Below are 21643 nucleotides of genomic sequence, written 5' to 3'. Positions count from 1 at the left end.
TATTGTGGACAGGAGAAGGATGTTTGACCTACCAGTCCTTTGGAGGGAGATGTAAACAACTGGCTTGATTCCCCGCTGCCTTGCCCCTGCTATGGCCTTCTATGCTTGTGCCAAGTAAATGCAGCATATATGCTAAACACTCTCACATCAAAAGAGCTGAGTTTTAACACCGCTTGCATGGATGTAAAAATCTACAGGAAGTGCAAGGTAGGGGAAAATTAGGGCCTAGAAATGCAGGAAGACAGGCTTATGTGAGAACAAAGCGAACAGTGAGACTCATAAATGCAGTTATATAGCGACTAAATGAAAACAGCGTCTTTTAACTCTGCGAAGCAGTGCCCCAGGAGCCTTGTGAGTCACAGCTACTTGCTTCCATGACAAACACACGTTGTTACTGCCTCTTCTTCCTGAGCCCGCTGCAGATCCGCTGCATCTAGAAAAGAGAAAACACAACTCCCTTTGGGATCAGCAGACCAAACAACCCAAGGCCAGCTGCACAGTTCACTTCTGCCTCGTTTACACCTGCAGAAGGGCCACTGCAGCCTCTGCCTCGCTTGGCGGTGCAATGGCATTTCATTATTCGGAGCACAAGGGTTACCATCACTGGAGCTGAAACGCTCTTAGCCCCACTCCACTCCATTAGCAAATCCACACATGCCTTACAGCCTTGCTGAAGGTGGCAGTAGTATTTCACTCACCACAACTTTTAATACTGATAAGGGTGCATGAGCAATAATGAAGCATGTGTGCTGCCCATCTCAGTGCAAGAAGAGCGTAAAAACTATTTACCTGTATATGAGCCCGTGGATCCAGAGTTCACTGCATGCAGTCACAACAAGGCACTGGGAAGAGTATATGTAGCCTACAAAGACCTCCAGCAGCCACAACACATTCTTTCTGAAGACACAGAGCCCCTGAGAAATACCTCGCTTCAACAGGGCTGGGTGCCAGTGAGGCTGGAACTCCTAAGCATGCCTTCAGAGAGCGGAGAGGAACTGCGAGGCCTGACAAAACCATCTACTGCTAGAAGACTGACATGGTGTGCATCTTTTCTGAAACCTGAAGTGCTGCCCTGACACAAATTCAACATTCAGCTGAAATTTATAGAAACAAAACCAAAGAGAAAACCAGAGCGTGACAGTTTGTGCCATCTGCATGGAATATGAGCTTGAGTTTTAATAGCATCAGTTATATCATTATTAAAAAATATTTTTGTATTCAAACCCATTTACTGATTATAAACCCTTCAACAAAAAGAGCTAGCAGCATGTGCACTTGCACCTGCTGCCTTTGTGTGCTCCAGTTGACTTCTTGCATATGAAGTTCTGCATCAGTGGGGATGGCAATGCACTGGTAGGCATCCTTCCTCCTCCCTATCCTTTCTCTGATGCACTAGTACAGCAAAGTCTGCTAGAAATAACCCACCCCAAAAAATTACTCAGTGGTGTGAGGGGAGAACAGAGTACTGGAAATGAATACTATTAGAGAGCAGGCTGCTACCGCAGTGAAATGAGAGCTTTACTTTGACAGTCTTCTCTGGTGCTTGCACTGTGCAGCAAGCAGGTCAAGACTACTGTGCACACTCAGACCCTGCTAGAGACTCACTGCCGCCTCAGCTGCACAGCAAGCATTTCAGGCTATTTCTGTTTTTATAAACTTCCTAGACACTTTCCATATCTTCTGTTTAAAAATGTATCTTTGTATCCCAAGCTCCTCTACCTGCTAAGTCATTTTCAATTCCTCTACAACTGTTGAAACAGATGCTGTGCAGAATCAAAGCCAGAACCTGGACTGTAGCTTCGTTATAGAGGGTTCCAGAGGATGACAATGAGAGTAGTAAGAAGACTTGTATTTAATCAAGAGTTTATACAATATGTTGCAGATTTTTTTTAAAGGTACTTCCCTGTAGCTTGGCAGACAGCTTCATGCCCTCAATAGCTACGTTCCTCGTTTGACATATTACAGACCAAACTAAGCACTCTTTCCACCTGCACTTCCTCAGACTCTAAAAGACTAGTTACAGGATTAACTGCTCAGCACCATTTGTGTCTGCAAACTAGTTCTATTTGTCCTATCTGCTTGGCAGCCCAATATCAAAGCAAAGCAGGAACACTTTCTCCTGCTTGGCCACTGCATCCTCCTCCTGCAAGCAGAACCCACGGCGTGGCTGCCTGCGGCGGGGTCACTGCTCTGCATTCAGCTCAGAAACAGCTCAGGTAAGGGACCAGAATGTCTGCAAACATTTTTTTCAAGAGTTTACATAGCAATATGAGCTTTATACATCGCAAAAGCCAAACACATACAAGCAATCCAGAAACCTTCCAGAATGTTGGGAGACCTTGTTCCTTTTCCCTGTGTTTTGGCCCTTGCTCCCCTGGTACGCTTCCATCACAAGAAATGCACCTGAGAAGCTGCTTTTGGAGAGAACAGGTCAGTAGAAACACTACATGTTGTCTTGAATTCTCAATGAACTGGTACGTTCCTACTTGGGAGGCCTAGAAAAAGATTAATAATGCACACAACTCTGTCGCTGTTATGTTCTTTGCACAAGACCAACTTGCCCACCCCCCACCCCCCGCCAACCAGCAGTAAGTGTAAGATGGCAGCAGAATGTCTGCGGCTCTTTGAGACAATAGGAAAAGCCGCACCCATCTGAAACCACCCTATTCTTTCTATTCACATTAGGTTAAAAACCAAGCAGTTGTAATTTTGCTATAGCTGAGTCAGCCTGGATTTGAATTCAGGATCTAAAGGCAAATTAAATTCCACCATCCATGTTAAGAAAGCAATTCAGCTTCTGAACTGGATCAGCTTTGATGCCGTGCTAAAGAATTTAGTTGAAATGTGGTATGATGAAAGACTCCTGTTCAGCAGCAGATATAATTATCACACCGATCTTAATTACATCATGAACTGGACTTTAGGATCCCCAAAAGAGTATTGAAAGCTTGGTCCAGTTACACTGAACTTGGTCCAGAACACTGAAGCTTATCCATCAAGATAAATATATTACTAGTTCTTTGATATGACAGATGCTTGATGAGCAACCGAGCAAATGCCTTTTTAACTGTGATTTTAAAAATGAATGATTAAACTGCACTGAAGTGTACACTGTTATCTTTGAGGGAAAAAAGTATAATACATGAAAAACAATTATTACACAGCACACAGCACAATTTTTCAAGCACTGGTTTTAGAATTAAAAACATTTGAACAAAGGTTCTCTCTGTGGAGAGTCACTTTGTAACCAATTCAAGCCTTTAAATAGCTATTGTTTTAAAAAATTGTCAGCTACAGAAATTGTTTTTCCTTCAGATTCCAAATCCTGTCAGACCAGGTTGATTAAAATGTTGCTTTTTTTTTTAAAAAAAAAAACAACAACAAAAAACCAAAAAAAAGGCAAACTAATCACCCCTTATAACAGTGAAAACAGCAACTCAGTTTTTAAAGCATCATGAACAAAAGGCTATAGCCCATCTATCATTCACATATGGATTCATGTAATGATTCTTCAATTAGAATTATTATCTATACAGCAGCTGAAGACTGAGAACTGCTGATACACTGCAGATGAGAACATTTGCTAGTCTCTGGGCTCCAGCCTTTCCTAAAAAATGATGATCACACAATATAGATTGCTTGGTTTATATGTGTATTAAGCTGCAATGCCAGCATTTACATTTGCAACATTACAATTTTGCTTTCTTAGGCTCAAGAGAATTTGCTGCATCTGGTAGATTTTATTTGCTTTGTATTTTAGGCAATCATTACGAACAAAGTGTGAATAGGCAGTATTATTGCTTAAACAGTCCTTCGTTTTGTTCATTATCTCAGATACTACAAAAGAAGTAAACCAAGAGTGGGCCTGTGAGATGGGTCATTTGGTGTCAGTTCGCTTGCTCTATATTATCCCAGTGCTATTTTCACAAGGCACATCCATCTGCTCCTTCATTTCTTCTACCTATATAGATCCACATAGCATAAGATGCAACATCAGAGGGAAAGAAAAGCATCTCACAGAACAGTTACAGGCTCCGCTAGGGCAGGAAAGTCGCTTTGGTGATTCAGACTGCAGCAGTTTGAGGGGTCCCTGCCTACTGATGCATCCTGCCCTCTTGTCAAAGGTTAGTCTTCAGTAAGCATCTGTAGAAGACACGTTCTGCAGAAGCAGAATGGGAAATGTGCTAGCTGTACAGCCACTGCTTCTCATACTTGCGATGCTCAAACACACCCCAGTTTCAGTATTTGTTAATACACTCTATGAACTGGTAGCTGCCAAGTAGACAGATCACTTTGCTACCCTTGCTATAGGGCAGTAAGCAAGGGTACGTAGGGCAGACTACGTAGCAAGAATGGAAACATCCCAAACTTCTCTTTCCGAATCCTCAGCTCTTCTGGAATATTTTAAGTGTTTGCCCATTCCTGCTTCACGGCTGGTAACCACATGCTGTGACCTAGAAGATGACAGAGATAGCTAGCTACATAAATAGTAGCTGTGAGATAGCCTTACTGAATGGGCATCTGTTCTTGGTGTTTCTACTAGGGATTTTTGCTGTACGAACCCCAAGTATGTTCTGAAGCCCAGGCAGCCTGCCTAGAAGTCTCACTAGTAACATGGATGCTGGAGACAGCAAGTTGGTTCTTAAAGATTTCTGAGGTATGTGGAAGCTTCTAGTGACATGTGCCTACGTATAGATGAAGAAAAGGGCTACACAGTTAATTAAGAAGCTTCTAACTTTACCATCTTAGAAAGATCTCCATAGAAGGCAAATATCGTTAATATATTTGTTTTACTCTGCATAGTACGACAAACCTATGCCCATTTAGTGGGTGACACCTGCCATGGCCATGACATCTCCCCATATGTGTTACGCAAAGGAAAACTCTGCTCTGGGTGTATGTTCCAGTATTATTTCACTACTTTATTGTAGATATATATAATGTAAACAGAAATTGACTTATTTGTCATTTATATTTTTCATTGAAAAATACTTATCTACTGAATCTCCTGTTGCAAATATGCTGTAAATAACCAAGTCTTGTCCATTTACTTGCAACTATATTGCCATGTGAATTACTTCAAATTTCATTCTATTTATAGTGACATTACATAATGCTTCTGTCTCTAAAAACTGAATATTAATTAAAACTGAAGACATGTACAGGGACAAAGCACGTAAATAAAACTGCAAACTGGTACAACAGCTTACCGAAGTAATATAACACAAATATCTAGTTCAAGAGCTTATGCCTCATGGTGGGGCACATTTCTCAAATTATTTTAGATTTCTTGACTTCAGGTGGCATCACTAAGATTTATGAATAACTTTAATGACACACAAATTTATTTTTTTCCCAATTCTCATAATCTTAAGTTTTTTTAAACAAAAGGAAGCTTTAAAAGGTCAAAATCAAAACAAACCACTTATTTTTTTTCCCTGGATACTTGTTTATGGTGATTTGTTGAAATTTTCAGCTTTTATTTCAAACGGGAAACATTTTGAAGACAGGAAAAACACTACCTGAGAAAGCAGTTCAATCTGTAGTAGAAGTGAGTGAATTATTTGCTGCAGACAATTTGTTATGAGACCATAAAAGGCAGAGGTTTCTTCCTCCCAGAGAAGGCAACTGCTGTTTTCTTTATTCAGTTTCAGGATATCATTCATCAAACGCTTATTTCAGCTGCTACCAGGCACCTCTCTACACTCTCATAACAATAGTTCTAATGTTCGCATTCTGTGACTAGTCACCTACATCAATAATTTATACTCATTCAGGCACAGAACAGCAATACCAAAAACCAGCAAGAAAGGTACCACTAAGGCCTTGTAGTTTTCACTGGCTGCTCCAATATACTGAATGCTGAGGCAGTGAGCTGCAGAGTTTTGGCTCCAGAGCTTGTGGAAGAGCTTTACAGACTGGATAAACTGAGGTATAGCATGCTCTCAGTAATAATAAAAAAAAAAAAAAAAATGAAAGGAGCAGGGAGAGAAAGAAAAGACAAGACATTTACACCTCCTTATAGCCACAAGGACTCAGTGGCCAAGTTATATTACATTTCTCCTAGGAGGTGTTTGTACAGCAAATAACAACTCTGACGGTAGTCCGGGGAGCCATACCTTCACAAGCTTTAATCAATCTAACATGTAACTGTAGCAATAACGATGTAGAAGCAGCAGTTCAATTTAAGCTTAAGACACGACCGACCTCCCTAAGTGAGAGTAGCTTCATGATGATGAGCATATTATTAACTTCTGCTTATTAACATCACCTCTTGTATCAATTCATTTGAACACGTGGGATAGACAATCCTTTCAAAAACACTACTTTATTGTAGATAAATACAAAAACTACTACTTTGATTAAACAATTTACAAAGGGCTTTGAAGGATACCTGTCTCAGATCCCACCAAACAAAGCAACTACAGTACTTCCTGACATTTAGAATTCATTAATTGTAGTAATACTTGGGATGCCACATTACAGACAGACAAAGAAAATGTCTTTGAACACGAAACTCATTTTGAATAGTAAATGACATAAAAACTACATACCATGCAGTAACTGCATTTAGGAATAAGCAGAAGTTTTGCAGCTTACAGCACTGTCACTCCAGTGATATGGAACCTTTGTTTCAGGAACAGCTCTAAACTGTTTGCTTAATGAATTCAAATCAGCAACTGCATGCAGCCACAGAGGCAACAGTACCAATGGCAAGTGACACTTCAGAAATGGAAGTCTATAAATTTTAACGACAATGGACTAAAAATGCCAAAATACCCTTAGCTCTCACTGGCTTTTGAAACCGCTGCGTTAATCCCACAAGGCACTCCTTTTCAGTGGGTCTCTGACCTGATCACACTATCAAAGAAAAGATGGAAGAAAAAAGAAATAAAAAAAAGTCCAAACCCACTACTATACCTCTCCGCTCTACAACGCCTTGCTTTCATCATTAAAATTCCTTTGGGTTGCTGAACTATGCAAATGTCTCCAAGAGCTGAGTACCGACGGGATATGAGGTATTCTAGGTTTTTCTTTGCCACTGAGGGGCTGCTTTGTTTTAGGCAGTTCATGAGAGGTGAGAACACCTGAAAAACGCTACTATTCCAACTCTCCCCAAGCAGTTTTAACCTTGTATTTAGTAAGGGCTATCCCAACACTTACATAAATCCTCAAAAAGAAATGAAAAGTAGCAAGCATGCTGATGAGAAAGGAGATATTTTGAGAGCAGTGAAACATTTCTTGCTGGATGGTCTATACTTAGGAAGGAATTCAATCACTGCCACAGAAAATCCTGTTAATCAAAACCATGTGAATAAGCATTCCGTGATTTGCTGAAGGCCAGCTCAAGGTCCTTATGAATGTAAGGCTTTACTTCTGCAGATACTACGTGCATTTATACGCTGCAAAAAACTTGTGTCTGGCCCCTGTCTCGGAAAGAATATCACCTACTTTCTTGAAAGCTGAATTTCACCCAACTTTGTTGTTGTTGTTGTTTTCAGATCAGGAATAAGTTTTCTGTGCTGCAGATTCACCATGCTAACCCAATGCAAACCTGACATACTTCAAACAAAAGCGTATCTTCCTGTGTTACTAAATCTGTATCTTCTAGTCTTCAAGTTGTTCTGTGCCCTCATTAGAATTACTTATTTCATTCACACTTCTTTCTTTCTTTGCTTCTTTTTTACAAGTCTTCAAACACTTCTCAAGTCTTTTTAGGAATACATCTACATCTTGCTTTTTAATTCCAATTGCTGAGGCAGCATTGAGGTAAGCACAGGGATAGTCATTTGCATGTGACATAAAGCCTTTAAAAGTGTAGTTATTCACTGTTTGTACAGACCCGCAGGGAACAACCCTGAAACAAACAAATAAAATTGTGATTCAGTTAAAGATGCTTCGGACATTTTACGTGATATCCCATGATGAACACATTTATAGAAGTACTATACAGTGTAATATCTAAAAAATTAACGTAAGCAGATTAGAACAGGCATTCTCCAAGTTAGTACCCAAGCACCACACTAAGAGTGACAATAGTAGCAGATCTTGGATTAGCTCAAGTCAGCACGCATATACATGCATATGTCACTTCCCCTCCTCAGTTAAATTATTAAGGTCTTTACTATTAGTATTTACGAAACCCCAGTGTGGGGGAAAAGACATCTACAGCAAACTTTCCTATTCCATAACATGCCCTATCTATCTGACTTGCACTTCCAGTTTGCTGCTCCTTAGGCAACCTGGTGACCCCGAGCTCCCTGGGACCACCATATTGGCAGCAGCCTGAGGGCAGACATCTGCTTGGCATAGGGCACCGCACTCCAAAATGCCTGGGTTCAAGGGATTCAGAGGGTTCAGGATCCCAGCTTCCTCCCACCCTTTTTGCCCAATCCTATGACGTTAATCTCATATTCACACCCTCCTTGCAGCGCATACCTTTTGCCATTGCTTTACCTCTTCCTCACAGTAAGAACCTCTACCGATTACACCCTATTTCTCAGCACTTTTAGTACATATACATTCCCTGATAAATCAAGACCCTAATCCACATCCTTGTTAAAGGAACTATAGCCTTGTAGCTGCAGTTAAAGCCTATACAAGCAGTTAACACCAATCCATTTCTAAGAATTTACTACCTCTATAGAGACATTCCCTGCAGTTCATAAAAGAAACTGCACTCCAACAAAATACCACTAGGATTAGCAGATCCTTCACTGTCCAAACGCTCTGACCACAGGTTATGCAAAAAGCCTGTACGCTGCTGAGGCAGGGAGTCGCTATTCCTACCACTGACATTCAGCACATGCGTAACACTTAAAATCTGTTGAAATGCCAAGTCAAACAGTTTATGTACTGTAAAAGAATTACTTGTTTACATAAAAAAAGGAAAAATCTGAAACCTTTGTATCAGGCAAAGAACTGGAGAGTTTTAATTTCAAAAATTGAACCTCTTGAATCATTTCTGCCAAAGATGGCTGAAATTGCAGGACAAGCCAAGGTTAGGACAGGCAAATTAAAAAGAGCATCTAACTACAGTACGTATAGATTTACTGTCATTCATTTGTGCAGGAAGTGGAGTAATCCAAGCTAATGAAGCATACCTTCTGATGTGGAAACATTCAGCTCTGCTACCAAAAAATGACATTAAGTCTACGGCAGAAGTTAGCATGGCAGCAGTAATATTCAGATTAAGGAACACTGCCAAAACAAATTTTACATCATTCTCTTCTTCTAAAAGGTTGAAACCAAAATAATTAACAATTATTTGGCTTGCATTTCCACATACCGCTGTTTCTAAGAATAAATTCAGCTCCGACTGTCTCAGGTTGTCGATTTTTAAAATTATTTTAAACATGGTTAGTTCTGGGAAGTAGGATTTTCTTCCGTAAGACAAAAAGCTACACGCAGTATTAAAAGCTTTTTCCCCTGACATCCAGCACAACTGTATTTGTGCTGCAACAAACAAAACAAAGATCTCTCCTAAACAGCTTACAACTTAAGATCAGACAACAGCTGGAAACTAAGTGAAACCCAGGGGAATAATGACACCAAATTAAATGGGCATAGATGATCTATTTAGCCTACCAAAGCTAACAAAGGGGACCTCATCGCTAACTCAGGCAGGCAGACATTATTAGTAGGTAACAGTGATGAAGAAGAGTATGTTACTCCCTGACGTGTTATTGTCAGACTGTGATCTGCAATCGTGAGACAACTGGTAAATGTTAAAGGATTTCGTAAAATATATGTTAATATAACCCCCCAAATTTTTCACATTCAAAGCATGCTCACCTTGCTCCAGATACTTGTCTTGTAAAGAGCATAGATCCAAGCTGGGTAACAGCAGCATCGTTATTTTCATCTAGATTCTTCAGTGACATGGCTAAAGTAACAAAAGGTCAGGTTAAAACTACTACAAAGCTTCTTTTTCTCCAAAGTAGAATCACAGAGGACAGGCTGTTTTCCAACAGTAAAAATCTAGTAGAGCACTTGTCTTCAGATACAAAGAAAAAAAGAAATACAAATCCTACATTTCATAATTTTTAGTTTTCTTACTAGCTGTCATAGATTACTTCTTTGGTTAGACTGCATGTAAAGCAGATTCTGCACTGGTAGGCAATATTATTTTTGGTTACAACTAATATCTCGAGTAGGAATTCCATAATCTCTTTTACAACACTGTAAGATGATGGGTAGAATAATTATACCCTAACTTACTGTTAAATCTACTTTTTTAGAAAGTATTACTACATGCTAATGTCTTCTGTCTGCCTTGATTACAATAAACGAGTATACTGGATAGGAGCAACTCTTTAAAAAAAATTAAGGGCCCAAGTCACTACTCTACTTTTATAGTAGGTTACCTTATTGGGTTCAGTGGTTTCATATCAGCCTATGAACAATTTAATGGAGTGTAGTGAACAATGTTTAACATGTAGGAACCGTATGTGAAAGTGTAATATGAATGCACAGTATATTAGAATATTTTTAAAACATAAACCCAACAATTACCTAAGGAAATGGGATTATGTGGTGTGTCTAACAGTCTCTCATTGTGGTTATCCGCCAGCTTCTTCAGCTCACTTGAAAGATAGGAAAACATCTCCTGGAGAAGAAGATGCCATATTTTTGTTATTAGCTATCAAACAGAGAAAATAGTAGCTATTTCACAAAACAGTTAAGTGTCCATTATAGCCTACAGGTGCCTAGCTGATCCTCTTTTCATGATGTCCTGGTTTCAGCTGTGATAGAGTTAATTTTCTTATTAGTAGCTGGTACAGTGCTGTATTTGATTTAGTATGAGAATAATGTTGATAACACACCGACATTTCAGTTGTGGCTGAGTAATGCTTACTCTAAGTCAAGGAACATTCAAGTTTCCCATGCTTTGCCAGTGAGGAGGTGCACAAGAAGCTGGGACAGAGCAGAGCCAGGACAGCCAACGCACACTGACCAAAGGGATATTCCGTACAATGTCATGCTCAGCATGTAAAGCCAGGGGAAGAAGGAAGGGGGGGACATTTGCAGTGATGGCATTTGTCTTCCCAAGTAACTGTTACACATGCTGGAGCCCTGCTCTCCTGGAGATGACTGAAACCCTGCCTGCCGATGGGAAGCGGTGAATGAATTCCTCATTTTGCTTTGCTTGCACACATGGCTTTTGCTTTACCTATTAATCTTTATCTCAACCCATGAGTTTTCTTACTTTTCCAATTCTCTCCCCCATCTCACCCAGGGAGAGTGAGCGAGTAGCTGTGTGGTGCTTAGTTGCCAGCTGGGGTTACACCACCAGACAAGAGTACCAAGTAAGCAGACCAGACAATCCTCTGAAATCATTCTATAAAGGAATAGCTCCATTTCCTGAAGACTGTTCTTCCCCCTTAAGCTGGTACAAAACTCTGTCTGGTCTAATATATTCACTTGGGATATCAGTCATTCTCTCTGCGGCCCTGAAACTGAGGGAGATAAAATCTTGAAAAGATTCCTACCGCACAGCAGGTCTTACCCCACTCCACTCCTGCAAGAGCTTCCCTGCACCCTAGCTCCCTGAGCTCCAGAGAACACAACATTACTACCACAGATGTCAGTGTTATGGCAAATTGCCGCTTTGTTTTCTCTCTATTAATCCATTCAAGACTAAAAGTAGTGCATCTTGTCACCATGCATCTCACAATCACTGCTAGTGCACAGACTTCTTTTTCTGTATGAGAATGGCAATACACAGTCTCTTAAGGAGAAGACTATGAGTACACATTCAAATGCGCCGTTTCACAAAATACATACTCTCCTGAATACTCAGCTCTGTTGTGCAGCCAGTCCCCTTCCTGGGACCAACCTTTCCTCTTCAAGCCTACTAAAAAAATGGAGACATCTGTATTTCTGCTTCACTTAATTAGATAGCACCTTTATTGTGAAAGTGTCATAAAACTGAGATTCATAAATGTTTTGGCTCAGACACAAGTCACACTGCACATAAAAGGCTGCTTCTCTTACTTCATCCATATTTTATTTCCTCTCTCTTTCCCAGTAGTAATCTATGATAATTGCTCATGCTTTTCCTCACTTTAACACCTTCCTTTTCACATACCAGCTCAAAACGCTTATGGACAAAGCGAGAGACCATTCTTCTTATTGTATCCTTTGGCTTCTTTTCCATCCTTTTTAATGCTTGGTCTCTCATACAAACTAGCAAAAAAATACAGATACAAGGTAGTCCTCTTAAAAAATACTAAACACCAGATTTTTCCTCTTTCTGGCCATGAAGAATCTGCTTCAATGTCACTGCATGTTTAAGGATCCTCAATTTCTGGACCTGACAAGTGATTTTTTCATTCTTTAAATAGAGCTGCTTCTTCTGTGTATAGACCAGTATCCTGTTCTGACCTGTGGACTCTTTAACAGATACAAATTATAGTTCATCAACAAAATTGTATTTTTGAGCAGAACTTTCCAAAGGTCTTATGAAACCAAATGAGCTTTGTGGTAGCTAAGTTAGAAGAGTATTACAGCTGCTTTTATTGAGCCACTGCAGTGAACCCAGTCTCACTTCACAAGCAATCAAACAAATACAGCTCCTGACTTTTTCTTTACTCACATTTATAGAATGAAATCAGCCACAGAGGAAAAAAGTACCACCTTACCATCTACAATTTTGGGGGGCATCAATGGTTAATTATCAGAACTTGAAACTTGTGAAAATTCATTCTTATTTTTCAGAAGCACTGGTAAATCAAGTGGTTTTACGGTTTCAATTCATCAGAGTTTATTTACAGCTCTGTCACAGAAATTGAAAAACATCTATGTTTCAAATGTTCAGACACTTCTGCCCTCCTTCTGGTCCCTCACTGAATCTAAACACATTATTCATTTGTTATTTGCTTTCCACAATGAGCATCACCAATGTGCTAGCTGTTCTATTAGTGGTTTTTTTTAATAGAAATCATAAATTAATTTGTGCTCCCTCTGCTGGCTATTTACTTCTACAACTGAAGCAACATATTACAGAAATGTACATAATTACAGAAATGTACATAAATTATGTCTACTATGGAATTGGTGAAATTAGTACTGAGAAAACCTGTACTGCAACAGGAACAAATTCACAACTGATTACTTTTTGTGTGTTGTACCTAGGGAATTCTCTGTTGCATCTCTTACAGTACTTATTATTTAAAGGATGGCAAGTTGGTATAGCCAGTTATCCACTCTATGTATGTATTAAATTAGGCACCGTTCTTCTTCCAAATGAAAATAACTAGAGAGAAACAAGTAAGGAAAAAGCCAGTAACTCTAGAGAAAAAAGCAGATGGGCGTTCTAAATATGGCGAAGAGAAGGTTCCAGGGAGACCTTACAGCACTTAAAGGGGGCACAAGAAAGCTGGAGAGAGACTTTTTACAAGGCCATGTAGTGACAGGACAAGCAGCAGTGGCTTTAAATAGAAAAAGGGTAGATTTAGATTAGATATTAGGAAGAAATTCTTAACTTGGCACTTGTTTAATTACACAACACCATTTAAGATAATGATTACATTGTTAACTATCTTGCCTCCAGCCACTCTGAATATCGTTCTACATATTTCACACAAGGAAAATCCTGCAATATTCCCACACATTTGACAAACTACAGTGTAGCAAACTGACTAGACAAAAAAAAAAAAAAGTAACAAATGTCTTGTAAGAATACTTGATTTTTTTATACTTTAAATATCCAGCATTAAATGGCTTTTCTCTTATTCTTCATTCATAAGCAGAACAGCAATACAAACTCACACTGAACTGTACAAATTATTTATTCCTATCAGAATAGTTGCATCAATGATAAACCATAAAGCATAAACCCAGTATTTTACTGAATTTTAAAAACGAAACAATTTCCTCCCACTCAGTGTGATTTTAAATATTTTAGATACATACTCCATAAGGACATAAAAATAACTCCAGTTAAGCACTCTTAGAAAGTATACAGACAGATGGATACAGACATAAAAGGCTCCATCACGTTCCAAGTAACACAGAAACACATTTAAGTAAACCGGTATTATCTTGATCATTAGATTGTTAAGAAAAGTCTAATGAGGAAATTTGTAACTGCTGAAAACAAAATGAAACCATCACCTCTTCAAAAATACTGTTACAATAATGAGTTAAATGGATTAAATGGACCGTATTTTAAAATAGTTAACGGGTATTAAACCTGATCTGCAGGGACCTGAATGTAGGGTCCTTGCTCTCCATCAGTTCTGAGGTGACAATTGAAGCCTGTTTCCTCTTTATGCTATTACACAATGTAACCACTATATTTGCTACATGTGGCTTGGTTCAGACACTCACATACATAAATGAAAACAGGAAGTTTTAAGTCCTGGGAATGCAGAATATGAGACACAATATAACCTGTACTGAGGAAATCAAAGGAGTCGCTACAAAAACATAATACATGATATTATCATAATATTGTTACATACTATTAACAGTTCTTTAAAAGCAAAGATATTAACAAATTGGACCATGGATCAGCTGTCATCATCTGCATTACAAAAGGACCCAGAATCCCCTACTGAGATCAGAAAACTACTGGCTTAAACACCGCATAAACACATAAAAAGGAATATTGAAAGTTCAGAACAAGTGAGAAAACATTACTGTTGGTGGTCATCTTCCATCCTTTCTCTGGAAACAGAGAATAGGACTGTTGAAAACATTCCTTACTAAGTTTTCATATATGGCCACCATTATTCAAACACTTGGACAGTATCTGTGTGTTAGTCCCGTGCTCTTCTGTCCTCAGATCCACTGCACCATTTTAACCCTTCACATTGTATCATATAATCTCATACTCTTGGACACTGCACACTCCACCACTGCCAGCTTGTCAGAAAACCTCACTCCATGCACATGCTCCTCTCTCATATAATCTCTTCCCTTCCTACATTAAACAGTTCATCTGGGTAAAAGAAAAACGGTAGACTATTTCTTTCCTTGGTTGTGTGAGATTAATCTCAGTAATATTCTGGTTTGAGCTCAAATAACCTGAAGTAACACCCACGTGAATAAGGACAACATAAAAAGAGAAAGCAAAAAAAAAACCCCACACTTGAAGTTTTTTTATAGCTGACTTTTTGTGTGAGTAGGTGCAGCTGCACCGATATAGAAAGGAGTACTCAATGTCACGCTATAAATAGCTCCTGCTGGAAGCCTAATAGCTCTGCCTTTGCTTTCACAGAGCACAGGCAATAAACTATCACTATTACATTTTTACAATTCAAGAACAAACAGATTTAAGCAAAAAAAGGTTTCTACTTCTACAACAAATCCAATAAAAGAAACATATTTATGCCATATATAACTGTGTTTATAGTATATACTCACATTTGAAATAAAAAGACCTGAAGCTGTAAAAATATAATGCTTTATTCACTTTAGAATTCTACTTCCAAGAGAATGACAATTCAAAATATACAGCTATTCATTAAGACATTTTATTTATGAAAGAATTATTATTTATGACTTGGAGAATATTTTTACTGCCCATTATGTATCTGCTACCAGTGTAAATCTAATATAAAACTCAGCTTTGACATGAAAAATTCACTTGAGATTCTTTTGGAGATGAGAGTGAAGAGGGAAAATTACAATTTGCTTTTAATGAAGATACAAACCACACGTGGTAATGCATACAACAGCCCAAAATAAAATGTTAGAAACTGTATTGCAACAGTGGCAAAAGTGGTAACTGCTTTCGGTGTTTCAGAAGCCATGTTTTCACTTTAGCTGCACAGATCACTTCTTAGTCATTGTAAGGCCACTAAGCTGGCCTGGTTTTCTACAGTCTAGCTATTCCTATGGGATCACAATTCCAGTACAGAGCTCCTGGATGTCTCTACAAGCAGCTAGAAACAAGTCACAGCACCCAGCACTATTGCCCTGCCAGGTAATCAGAGACAAGCTGTCAGAAGGAAACAACTGGAATGTGGTTTCTAAATAAAATAATGGGATAATGCAGGATTTAAAAATATTAACAGTACGTAATTCACAGCACTTCCTCACCTAAAACCCTCCACAAAAAGAATCCTCTGTGTTTATACATAGAGATAGCAAAACCAGACCTGTAATATGTTCAGAATTAAGGACAACTCAAGATATACAGGTTCCAACCTTAGACCTCTTGAATGTTTGTGCAATGGCATTGCACTCAACATAAAACATACAGTCTGTGAGAGGCAGAGAAGAAACCTAGCTCTGTATCTAGATAAATACCTTAAATGACAGTATTTTTCCTTTTTGTGGCCATGTGCAGTATTTACAACCTAACCAGAAACTGTGATCCTCCAGAGAATGTGGTACACACACATTAATTAAACACTATCATAGCACAAAGGCACAATAGGGCCAGATGAAGAAGAACAGACACCCCTGGGCTACGCCTCAGTCTCTCATCTCACGCTTTAGTTGTGGAAGCAGTGTGACCATGACAAGATAGCACAGTATTTCTCAGATTAAGCTTTTGTGGGCAAAATTCTACTTATTATACTGACAAAATTAGTCACGCTTTAGAACAATAAATATGAATACTATACAAGATAGTACAGGACCACAGCTTAGCTTTCTGCTTTGGAAAACAACATGGAAATCATGCTTACTCATGAGCACCATTGAGCCAAGAAGTAATTATAACACACTGCCTTCCCAGATTCAGAGCTGTGAGCTCAGAAGAAGTTCAGTGGCTTTCTAGACAGAAACTGCATTTACCACACAAAGCTGTTTCGCAACAAGACTTCGTTAACAGCTCACTTCAAGAAAGTGCTGCTTGCCAAAAAGCTTACCTTCCTCTCTTTCAGTAACTGTTTGTAGCCACTGGCACCTAGAGACAGAAGCGTAATGAGGACATCTAAGGAAGGAGACGCAGATGCTCTTCCTGAAAACAAAACGATATACAGATTAAATTGGCAAAAATAAATTTTATGTGAACGAAAGCTGATAATCAGGTTTTCTACAGTCGCTTTGTATGGATGAAATCAGTCCATGAACTAGTTACCTGGATACATTTTGCTGATCTCCTGAATGAAGGACTCATTGAAGCCAGCAATGATAGCACCACCTACTGGAACCATGAAGTTTTTGTCCAAGCTCTGAACAAAAGCATCTATTCTGCCTACTCGAGCACCCTTCATCAAAAAGGAACAAAACAAAACCAAAAACGTCCACAGCATACATTAGGAAAAAGGAAACACATGACACATCATAATTACACAACAGTACAACTAAAACAAATGTAATTCCTTAAACTCTCTCAGATGCTGTATTTGTGATAAAAATTTTAAAAACAGCATTACCTTTCCTTAGCATAGTTGACTATTATTACCAATGTCTGCTTACATAGTACCTTACAAATTCCTATTTTGCTATGATTTAAAATACTGATTTTAGTTCCTGCAAGTCTAAGCATAGCTTATTTCCAATAACAACCAAAAAGAAAACCCTTGGAACTTAATGGGAATTATACAGTTAAAACCGTAAAACCCAAAAACAGATTTTCACAGTAAAGGGCTACAGGTTAATGCTTCATTAGCAAAGAAGATTTTTCTTGATACATGTATAAATTTGCATTAAAACAAGTGGGCTGTGACAGTACTCTTCCTTACAAGGCTGCTTGCAAAATCAAGATCCAGGTAACTTCCTATAGCAGGTTTCCCCACTTCCCAGAAAACAAAACATCCTCATACCTAGCCACTCAGATATTTGTAAAGGAAAAAATGTAGATTCTAGAGTACATATTCAATTTGAGTAATCCACTACTGTCAACTGCACAAGAAGTATGCAGCATTAAAAAAGTGTATTAAAGACCATACATATTGAAGTATATTTAAATACGTACATGTTAAGGTACTACAAACTAAACCCAAGACATAAAAACAAAGTTAATGCCTATGGCAAAAGAGTGAAAAAAGCGGACCCAACTAAACCACAGTTATTATTTCTATGTTTTAATAGCTTAGTGCATGAGAGATAGGACGAAGCACTCTCAGTTTGTCAGCTTTTTAATGGGAAAATGAATGCCAACAGGATAATTTGATTTAATTGACAGGAGACCACCAGAGGAAAAGCATGACAAATAAAATGGTCTCAAAAGCTCTTTCCTGTGATACCCTTGCAAGGTCTGTTCACACTGTGCTCAGCATGTACATATTCCTAAGTATTCATTAATAACTACTTTCTCACAGGCAATCAATCCATTTTCTATCACAGGAAATACTTTTTTTTAAATAAATGTAAAACAAATCAGAGCTCAAATGTATCCATTTGCATAACCCAAGAACAAACAAACAACAAACCACCAAACAACCCAACCATGCCAAGAAAAAACACAGAAATCAACACAGTAACAGTTCTATTTGTAGCTTTATAGTCTGAAAAGATTATCATTAGATACACTTCATGCAGTAAAACTCAGCAATTCCACAGCCTCCTTCATGTTAGAATTTCACTAAACTTGTGCAAGTTAAATACAATAAACGTGTACTAAGTACATTACAAATAAAGCATATGCCATTTTCTATTTCACATATCACTGCAAGTTTTGTCAAATTCCTTCAGTCTCTCAAGATTTAGAATTGCCAACATGACATTCCCATCCTAATTATTTATCAAGTTGGTCTCTGCTTAGTTAATAATGTAATGTCTTCTTAATTAGGAAAAAAACCCCAACCAGCATATTTTAAATTCATAATAGTTCAGGATCCCCTGCATCCTGTTAAAAAAAATCCCCCTATTCTTTTAATGTGAGCAACAGAGAGAAAAAGGAAATAGTGAAGAAACAGTGCACATACACTGCAATGAACAAAAATGCAAGAATTCTGTTTCATGGATGATCTTAGATATTAGGCAAGCTCCTCAAACTAAACAGCAAGAGAAATTAAACTTTTTTGAACCTAACACTGAACTTAACCCAGTTTCCTCAGCTGTTCTCTGTATCAACAATATTCTAAGTGAAAAGATTCATGAAGTTTTGCTGTAGAATCCTGTATCTTCAATTGAAAAATCTGTAACTCACATTCTGTTGAAGGCTTAATTCCTATTTAAGTAGGATTCATTATTTCACTTTTAGCCAACAAGTCTAGGAAATATTTTAAGAAAACTTATTAGGGACATTTTTCTGTTATGAAAAACACCTGAACTTAATGAAAACCTAAATAAATGTGAGTTCATTACATTAAAATCACATCATAGAAATAACTATTATTTTTAAGTTTTATTTCCCTCTGCTCTGCTCTCTCAGAAAATTGTTCAAATACCAGACATGCATAAGATTAGATGCAAAGCAGTGAAACATCAGATAAAATTTGTTAGTGTTGTCTACAGTCAAAGTTTTACTTATATTTGTTAAAAAAGTTACTATTGGAAATACACAGCTCCTACCTGCTGGATAAGATGCATGCATTTTGAGGACTGAACTCCATATGCATTGTTGACAACATGGGGAATGTCATAATTAGCACAGATCACAGCCAGTTCCTCTAGCCTATGAGCACAGAATTGTTATTTAGAGAAGCATTGATAACTGTAGTTCATGTTACAAATCAGACCATTAAAAGACTGAAATGTCTACAAGGAGGTCAGAGTGAGAAAAGAAACTTTTTTGATTAGTACCTCAAGGCAGTACTTGTCACCTTAAGCTATAAAGGTTAAGGAGAAAATTTTGTTACCTTTTTCATATACTACAAAATGCTGACCTGGGCTGAAATTTTTCATACTTCACTGAAAGTTTTACCTGGAAACCGGTAAACAGCTTCCAAATCATTCTGCTTCAGATATAAAATTTTATTACTTTAGCAATAATTAACAGAGCTTTAGCTATTCACACTTTTTTCCCCTTTCTTCTAATATTCAACCTGAAAATTTCAAACCTGAAAAGTTTCAAGATGTCTGAGAATGAAAAGCATTATGTAACAGGAATTTTTAACGTGCTTCTGTTTATTTCAAAGAACTAATTCAACCCTTTGGCTGATATCTCACTTGCATATTTCAGATAAACCGACGAACAAAAAAGACTCTCCAAAGGAACGGAGAGCCCTAAAATGTCTGAATGTGGAGATCAACAAGTTAGAACTTTGCTCAACTGTTTACTCTTCACTTGCCTTTAGAAATCCCTGAAATCAGTGAGCTCAGCCTGGATTGATTTCTCAGTCAAACTAGAATTGATGTGGGTACATAGACCATTTTGGGTAAGGGCTTTCAGCGTTTTAAATAAACATGTACTTTCTGCCCTTTTTTGAAGCACTCCAATCATGCTTTATTTATTATTTTAATACATATTTTAATAACTCTTGATTTTCCCCAAACTTGTGAATATATTTTAGAAATAAAATATATTTGAAAAAATAAGGTAATACATAATAAAGTGACGATGAAAGTATTAGTATTTAAAAAAAAAATAATCAGGAAACACTAAACCTTCAATGCCTTTTTACCTATCTCCTTCTGTACAGCCTCTCACTGTAATTTACTGACATTCATATAAAATGTGACAATATAAAAACATTTTCCAAGAGGTAACATTCTTTGGCATGCTATTTCTGTTACATTGCCTAGTGTCATTTTGTAAGGCAAAATTCAGCTGCAAACTTAAGATTAAGTTTTCTGAACCTCAGTCCTTAGGAAAACATCATCACCATATTATCCCTAAAGAAATCACAAGTATTTAATGATCAGGAAACACCAGTAGTATAATGTACATATGGATCTTCTACAGTCAAGATATTTGTCAGGAGTTGCACGTCCAGTAATTTTTCACATTTATCAACATCCTGAATCCTGAACTACGTAACGTTAACAGAATAATTCAGGAAACATAACACTACGCAGGGCAAAGTTTTTGCCTTCTGATCTATTGATCTTGATCACTCATTCCTCATCGTCCACAGAGACTCAACAGTTCCCCTCTTACAGGCTTCTTTTCAAGTGCAGGCAGAGAATTTCACCAAACTGGAAACGTAGAGCATGTACATGTATTTGTCTTTTTCACCTCCTGAGATTAAAGGAGCAATAAGCTAGCTTCTACAAGTACTGAAAACAAAAGTCTCTTTATTTTTCCTAAAAATACTGTCCTGAACAATCCAATCCATATTATAACAGAGGATGAGTGTGCTACAGTTTGAAAAGATTATGTGATTATGCAAGGAAAGCAAACAATTATGCATAGCACTTGTCTGCTTCCAGGGCTTAAAATGAACCATTAAAAGTGCTGCTAGTTATATCTGAAAAACACAGCATTAATGTAAGTTTGGCTACTACTCGAGCTCTTAAAAGCCACAAATAGGAATTAAAGGAATGCTTTTCCAATTTATTAATTCTTTCTCTCCTGTTTGTGAAAGTTCATTAAAAGAATTTCTTACAATGCAAATGAAAGTAACAAGATACTGAGTTCTGCTAAGTACATAAACTAACTGAAAAAGGCACTTCTTTTTCCTTTAGTTCTCTTTTTAGATACAGTAGTTTCAGGGACAAGTCACAGCAACAGCAGGTAAAGACTGTCTGAGAATTAATGTCTCTCTGAGGAAGGGGATTTTTATACTAGTGAATTATTCCCATGAAGTTCAATAATACTTCAAAGGAAAGCGATAGGTACAGAGGCATAAACCTC

General features: G+C 37.9%; 1 protein-coding gene across 2 annotated transcripts in view; it reads right to left on the bottom strand.

The window, feature by feature from the left end:
• Nucleotides 1-5425: 5425 nt before the first annotated feature.
• Nucleotides 5426-21643, bottom strand: part of SEPSECS (Sep (O-phosphoserine) tRNA:Sec (selenocysteine) tRNA synthase) — a 25571-nt gene continuing 9353 nt past the window's right edge. For both annotated transcript variants that reach the window (XM_055701007.1, XM_055701006.1), the window contains exons 6-11: nt 19420-19522; nt 17039-17168; nt 16827-16918; nt 10516-10609; nt 9796-9886; nt 5426-7858 (exon numbers count right to left, since the gene is read on the bottom strand). In XM_055701007.1, coding sequence (XP_055556982.1) covers nt 7609-7858; nt 9796-9886; nt 10516-10609; nt 16827-16918; nt 17039-17168; nt 19420-19522 — 760 coding nt within the window. In that variant the 3' untranslated portion in view covers nt 5426-7608. The remainder of the gene's footprint in view (nt 7859-9795; nt 9887-10515; nt 10610-16826; nt 16919-17038; nt 17169-19419; nt 19523-21643) is intronic.

The sequence above is a fragment of the Falco cherrug genome, chromosome 1 (assembly GCF_023634085.1).
Source record: "Falco cherrug isolate bFalChe1 chromosome 1, bFalChe1.pri, whole genome shotgun sequence".
NCBI classification, from domain to species: Eukaryota; Metazoa; Chordata; class Aves; order Falconiformes; family Falconidae; genus Falco; species Falco cherrug.
The sequence above is the reverse complement of the archived record's forward strand: the minus strand, read 5'-3'. Positions and strand labels throughout refer to the sequence as shown.